Genomic DNA, 7,602 nt, shown 5'->3' with positions numbered 1-7,602 from the left:
GGGGGGGGTGAGTGCGTTGGGCTTCTTTCTGTTGGGCCTGGTACGACGCTCGGCCTCGTGAGCGGGAGGGTGCTCGCCACGTAGGAGGGGGAGGATCGTATGGCAGATTTGCAATAGGGAAAATCCATCCTACCACCCAGTGGCAGTTACCCCACATATCTCATATACAACCATATTGTATTAAACATACTACTTTGTTATTATAAACATGTTCATATATATTATATATAACACATTCCAAAGTGAGTTACATGAAAAATTTGCAAGTTGACCCATGGTTTTTATTATATTTGTGAAATACATATATATTTGTACGTAAAAAAACACATACTCAAAATACGATGCATACTACCTAAAAAATACTATATATGCTACCTAAACATTCTTATATACTACATACTACGCATACGTACTCTCCGATTTGATAGATACTACATACAATATACAAAACTAAAGTGGTGGTAACTACCACTAGTGGTAGATACAATTTGTCCTATATATATAGGGTCGCGCTATTCGTCATCCTGGGCGAGGAATAGTTATTCTTCACCCGAGCTTTATTTTGACGTCAATGCACCGTGTTTTTAGGTTTCGTAAATTTTATCTTATTTCATACGTAAAAAGAGAACGTAAGAAATCACATACTCGTTGTAAAAATATATTTTATGATACTAAAATTACGAACGTAAAAACATACATAAAATGCGACATTTCTGGTCTTATAACCTATTTTTTTGTTTTCTTATACTAACTTTTACGTAGTGAATCAATATGAATGTAACTATTTGTATTTCAAACGTAATTTATTTATGAAGCGATCGTAAGATTATCTCGGGTGAAAAATAAATTATTCTGCAACCTGGATGATAAATAGTATAAAGCCTACCTTGGACGCTTCACTTCATCCCCATATGTTGTGGATGTCTGCAAGCACCCATGCTTAGACTATATATAAGAAGGATATGAGGGTATTTGGGCAGTCCGCCACATCGAATTTGACTCACTCAGACCATTTTTGCTCTTTCTGTTTTTTTTTGAGGGACCATAAATTACCCCACTAACTATAGGGAGCTCCTGCTAGTTGGCGCTCGAACTCATGACGTGACCACCAGCAGGCTATTGCCGTTAGCACCGGATCCAGCTGTCTTCCTTGTCCGCTAAGTGGAAAAAAGATCTATTTGACCCTTCTTCCAGTACTACACAAATATATGTTATATACTCAGTATTAATTTAACTGAAAATAAATTCAGAAAATATTAAAACAACAAATTTTAAAACAGTTCAAAAATATAAAAAGGTTCGTCAAAAATGAAAAAAGTTTGTCGATTGTGAGAAAAAGTTCATCGATTTTCGAAAGAATTCATTGAATTTTAGAAAAATTCAAGATTTTGAAAAAAGTTCATGGATTTGAAAAAATGTTCTTTGAATTTGGAAAAACTTTCATCGAATTTGCAAAAAGTTCTTCAATTTTGAGAAAATGTTCATCAAATTTTAAAAAGTTCATATAATTTGAAAAAAATCATCCAATTTGGAAAAAGTTCATGAAATTTTAAAAAACTTTATGAAATTTGAAAAAAATTCAAAATTTTTAAATGATTCATCATTTAAAAAAGACCTAAAAAGAACAAATTCGATGAAAAAAGAAGACGCATTTTAAAAATAAAAATGAAATAATAAAAACTAAATAAAACCACCTCGAAAATGACCAGCGAACTAGGAAAAAACCGTTTTGGGACTTCCCAAAACCAAAGGATTCCAGCGATTAAAGATACAAATAAAAATAAAAAAGCAAGTTACTAAGCACTAGTCATTTGTTGATGGCCTAATGGTAACTATGTTGGCCTCACGGCAAGTGATCGCGGATTCGAAATCCCGCAGATGCATTTTTTAATGTTAAACCGAAAAAAGAAGATATACATGGCCGCCCAGCTCACAGCAGCTTCATGCACCCGTTTGCAAAAATGACCTATAAAAGCAATTTTAACGAGTTGACCCAAACGGACGGCGCATTTGTCCGCTTTTTGTTCGTTTGAGTCGGCTGCCTACCCGGCGTCCGCCCAGTTTTGCATTTGGGCCGGCAGTGCACCCAACGCGCTGACTCATTTCATGCCCGCATTCAACTTTTAAATAAAAATGGCCCGCTGTCGATCATGCCAGCGGCCATGTCTCATGTCGGCCTCATGCCAGCGCCAGCGTACAATGTCGGCTTCAGAAAATATCACCACAGTTCATACTGGCGCATTCGCTAGCCGGCCGGCACACATGCCAGCACACAAAAAAGGATGCGACTTGAGTTCAACCACGCCATCGCGGCTCCCGTGGTCATGCCGACACACCTGCCGGCATACAAAAAAGATGGCCCTCGCCGCCATAGATCACTCGTTGTCGAACTTGAGCATGTCGGCATGCATCTTCTCGAACCATGGCCTCTGCCTTGGCGACACGGTGTTGAGATCCACCTTCATGATCTCTACCCCAGTCATCATACTCGCAAGAGCTACTTCTTTCGCTTTGGTCTTGGCGTTGGCGGCCTCGATCTCTAGCATCTTGGTTTGCTTTTCTGCATCGAGCTCGAACATCTTGGCTTGCTTCTCGGCGTCAAGATCAAGCCTCCTCCTTTGAATCTCCATGAAAGCATCCATTTGCTCCGCCTTGAAACGCCGGCGCTCCTCCTCCCTTGAGTCCTTCTTATTCATCATGCCGTCCACGCTTGCGATCAAGGCGTTGGTGGCCGCATCTCGCTTGTCCTTCTTCTTGGAGTTGGTCTTCCCCTGCGGCCATGCCAGCTCGCCCTCCCCAACATCCTCCACGACTTTCTTCCCCCCACATGCCTTGAGTGCGGCATATTGTGCCTTGAACTTCTCTTCGTCCTTGATGACCCGATAGCAATGGGAGAGGTTGAAGCACTTGCCATTGTGTTGAATCTTGAATGCCTCCCAAGCTTGAAATGCCTACAAAATGTTTCCATGCAAGCATATGGGCAAGTGATAGCAAATGAAGACGTAGAATGATGATCTTGATGACACAAAAGAGAGCGGCTTGCTTGCTATCATACCATGTCTTGCATGCCGATGCCGCTCATGGGGCGGGCCTTGACGCTCTCAAAGGTGGCGCAAAACTTGTTGCACTCTTGTTGGATCACCCTCCACCGCTTGAAAATAGGGACCCACCCGCGCGTGCTCACAAATTGGTAAGTTGGAAACTTCTTGCGCTCATGAAATTCTCGGTGCACACGAGTCCAAAAGGTTGCATGCTTTTGCTCGGTGCCCGTCTTTGGGTCTTGTCCAATGTCTCGCCAACACTAGCAAAGAAGCTTGTCCTCGGCAGCTGTGTATACCTTCGTGCGCTTGCTCTTGCGCTTCGGCTTAGGACCGACGGCTTGGTTGGGGAGCTCGTCCTCAAACAAAGACTCCACTTCTATGTCGCACTCATCCTCTTCCTCTAGCCCATAGTTGTCCGAGAACTCGTGGTCGAGGGGGAAGCGGTCCAGGTCGATGTCGACCTGGTCACGCATGAAGGCCGCCTGATCGGGATCATAGCCAGCGGCTGACGTGAACGTCCCGCGACCGTCCTGGCTTTGTGTCTCCTCGGGATCGTAGCCAGCGCCCGGCACACCACCCTCGAAGATGAGGTTTTGCATGTAGTCCTCGTCGACGGCGGACGGCATTTCCTCGAATAGGTTACGGGCGTCCGGGAGCCCGCCGGCCGGCGTCTGCCGCGCACGTTTCCTCATGTCGCCGGATGACGAGCCACCGACCACCGGGGTGGCGTTGAGGTCGATGGGCGCGGGCGTGGAAGGCGCGACCACTCTCACGTCGGGTGAGCACTCCCCGAAGAGGCGGGAGGCCTGCGGGATAGACGTGGAAGCCGGGGACCGGGTTGCAAGCCGACGCGCAGGGTGAGTCCGCCAGCACCATCCGAGGAAACGCCGATGAGCCGGTGTTGGCGGCGGCGACGACGGCTTGGATGAGGCTGTGCTGGCAAGGGTTTACCCATAGCATGTAGAGCGCCTCCCTCGTTGCCGCCGCGACGCGGGCATTGGTGAACTCCTGCTGCGCGGCGGCGACAGCGGCGGCCGACATGGCGGCCTCATCCCTCGCGTCCGTGGCTTGCCTCCAGGCCTTCCTCTTGGCCGACTCCCTTGCCCGCTGTTCGGGCGTCAGCGCCTTCTTCGGCTTGGTCGCGACGGCGGTTTTGTGCGGGGCACGAGGCTTGCCTTTCTCGGAGAGGGCGACGGCGCCGGACGAGGCGAGGGAGGCGAGGCCGGTGGCGGCGTCGAGGTCGATGGCGTCCTCCATGGCTGGTTGGGGGTGGGGCGCGCGCGGGCGGAAGTGTTTTTGGGAAAAATGGAAGGAAATGGTGATGGCTGCCACCGATCGGCGGGCCCGGTGAGAGGAGTAGGCGCGCGCTCGTCCGTCTCGTATCCGTGCCGACGCAAATCCGGCTCAAAATTAGGCTGGGAATGGATCGCCTGCGGACGAAAAACGGACGCGCGTCCGTTTGGTCGACGCGTTGGGCCGCCACTTTTGTCCACGCCGACCCAAACGGTCGCGGGCGGACGAAATGGGTCACCCTGTTGGAGTTGCTCTAACGGGTGTCTACAACATTAATTTTTTTGAGCATCTCTACAGCATTGGCCCTGTTTGGATCTATAGGTTAGAGTTAGTTTGGGTTAGTTTGGACTCAACTAACCCAAATATATCCAAACAGGAGGGTTAGTTTGGGTTAGATGCATCTAACCCATCCAAAAAATCTAACCCATCCAAGAGGTGTTTATTTGGATTAGTTCTTCTTGGGACCACTAAAAACACATTTTTCTCTCGCTCTCCCTGCAGCAGACCCCCTCCCCCCACTTTCTCGAAGCTTCTCGTCCTCTTCTTTTCTCCCTCTCGCACCATCCGTGAAGGCGCCTCGACGTATCCGCGCTCTATCTAACTCTGCCATTCAAGCACCTTTTTGGCTAGAGTTAGTTCAGGATTAATTCAGGGTTAGAATCTAACTCTAATTTCTAAGGCTAGTCGTAGTGGGAGTAATTTAGTAAGTAACATAGCGCTTTCTAAGAAAATTTTACTCACGTGGCATTTAGTTAATAAGAAGTGGTAACATAATATGTTACTATAACATAGCGCTTCCCAAGATAGGATGAGTCTACAAGCTAATAAATGAAGAACTCTATGACACTACTAGTATATTACTCTACACTATGAAGATAGTAACTTAAACTAGTGTCATATGCATGACACTAGTATAAATTACTTCTCACTATAACCAGCCTAACTAAGTTAGAGTATCCAAACAAGGCCATTAAATAGGAAGCGCCCTGATTGATGTGTCCCAATAATAATACGTACGAATATGGGCTCAAAGCGGACATTTTGCACGTCCGCGGGCCAAATTAGCCTATCGTGGTAAACCCCCGGGGCCAATCGGAGCGCGGCATTTGATCGAGCTCTCTCCGCCACTACCCGGATGCCGCTCCCTGCATACGTGGCGGTCCAAGCCCCACCCCACCGCTCGGCCATTTGCCGGCCACCACGCGTCTGCTGCTCCCTGGACTCGGACTCCGCTCGTCTCGGTTGAGAGAGAGAGAGAGAGAGCAGAGAAGACAGGGAGGGGGGAAGAGGCCGTCTGCGAATTTGAGGATTTTCCTCTCCCTCTCTCTCTTTTGTTCGTAGCCGTCTGGATATGCTACCGCTGGCACCCGGGAGATAGCACGAATCGGGCGCGGCCGCCGCTACCTGAGCTGGAGTGGAGGAGGATGTTTGATTGCAACGGCGAATCCCAGCAGCAGGTGCGCCGCCGCCTCCCTCTTCTCTGCTCTGTTCTAATTTGCGTTCTCCTCACACGGTTAGATCTGCTATGTGTTCACGACGTGTCATGTATGTTGCGTTCTAGGTTTAGATGTGGTGGTTTGAGAAGGGGTAGGAGATGCTTTCCATGGAGGTCTGAGCGTGGTTGCGCAGCAGAGCAAGTCATTTTGACATCTCTATGCTTTTTTTTTTTGACGGGGGAGCAGTCATGGTTTACTACTAGTACTAGTTACGGATGTAGCCGGTAAGACTGCCTATTGCTTCGAGGAGTACTGGAATGCTGCGCCACGTGCTTGAGAGGGGAAAAATCACAACAAATATTTTGTACTAGCAGCTGGGGCGCGCCACCTGAGCGGTAGCTCGGCGGTGCCAGGTGGGAAAGCGCCCCTTCAGCTAGTTTGTTCATCTCTTGTTAGCACATACTGTTAGAGTTAGCATATACAAATGAGAGAAATCAACTATATGAACTTAATTATAAAGTCATTTGATGAACGTCAAATATCACTGATGCAAAAGTCATGGCAAAAAATAACGGTTCCAATTGAAGCAACACCCACGCTTGCCGAAAAAGGCTTTCGCCCCGCTTTATATATAAAGCACGATCCACAAGCAACACGATACAAACTCACGTCACCACCGCACACGACACACACCCAAGGCAAGATACAAAGGTGCCGAGCACCGCCACACCACCCTAACGACTACCAAGCCACTACACATGCGCGAGGATGAACCGCTTGGAGCCAACGGAGACCTCCAAGCCTCCGAGGAGAGGTGAGACGGAAAACGATGGGACAAGGACTCCAAGATGGTGCCTCCTAGAAGGGAACAACCACTGATAGCCGCCACCATCCGATCCCAAAGATTGAGTTTTCACCTGGAGCAACTCGAAGGAGTAAGGGCACCACGGAGCCTTCATGAAGGATACGGTGTCCACGGCCGCCGCCGCTGTCGGCCAATACAAGATTGGGCAAGTGATGTACCCCGGTACGCCCACCCCTCCGACGCATCCTAGCACCACCAACGACCACCCACCCGCGTGGCCATGGCCGCTCGCCCGCACCCGAGGCGCAAGTTCTGCCCATGAACATCGTGCCTCCCGCCGCCAGGGCCGTCGCCCAGCATCCAGACACCCCCAAGACCATCCAAAGAGATCAACTTTGAGCCACGGGGACTGCCCCGACCGACGAAAACCGTAGCATACGCCCCGCCTTGAACGTCGTTGGAGCTGCGACGACACATACACGGACGGGGAAAGGGGGAGGTGGGGGAGCGGACGCATCCGGACCGGCACACCCCTGTGCCAGTGACGGGTGGCCCAAGCACGTCGGCGGCACCCATCCCTGTAGCCAACCTCCCCACCGGACACACCCCTGTGCCGCCCCACCGCAGTGGCCGACGCAGACCTGCGCAAAGCCACCGACACAGATCTGACCACCGGCAAGGAGGATCCCCACGGACCACCGCCGATCGCCAAGAATACTCACCTGGGAGCCCATCTGCGCTGCCGTCGTCCAGCCGGCGGAACGCCTGGAGCCCGACCAACACGCCCACCTACCACCGCCGCTGCGCCTCCACCATCACCAGCCGCGGCCACGACAGGGGCGGACGCCCGCAACTCGCGCCGCCTGGGCCCAGATCTGGCCGAGACGCCACTGGAACCCACCGCGCACCACCATCGCTGCAGCCCCTTCACACCGCTGCCCACAACCCGCGAGTCTGCCGCCGGCTGCTGCCGCCACCCGACCCGGAGGCCCGCGCCCACCAGATTGAGCGGGGGAAGGAGAGCGCC

At 50.5% G+C, this 7,602-nt stretch overlaps 1 protein-coding gene across 4 annotated transcripts in view; it reads left to right on the top strand.

Annotated features, from left to right (window-relative positions):
* The first annotated feature begins 5,500 nt into the window (after nucleotides 1-5,500).
* Nucleotides 5,501-7,602, top strand: part of LOC119268133 (protein LNK2-like) — a 47,972-nt gene continuing 45,870 nt past the window's right edge. The window contains exon 1 of one of the 4 annotated variants that reach the window (XM_037549653.1): nucleotides 5,501-5,791. In XM_037549653.1, coding sequence (XP_037405550.1) covers nucleotides 5,759-5,791 — 33 coding nt within the window. In that variant the 5' untranslated portion in view covers nucleotides 5,501-5,758. The remainder of the gene's footprint in view (nucleotides 5,792-7,602) is intronic. The other 3 variants (XM_037549654.1, XM_037549655.1, XM_037549656.1) reach the window with 3 other exon arrangements.

Source organism: Triticum dicoccoides, chromosome 3A, assembly GCF_002162155.2.
Source record: "Triticum dicoccoides isolate Atlit2015 ecotype Zavitan chromosome 3A, WEW_v2.0, whole genome shotgun sequence".
Classification (NCBI taxonomy): domain Eukaryota; kingdom Viridiplantae; phylum Streptophyta; class Magnoliopsida; order Poales; family Poaceae; genus Triticum; species Triticum dicoccoides.
The sequence above is the reverse complement of the archived record's forward strand: the minus strand, read 5'-3'. Positions and strand labels throughout refer to the sequence as shown.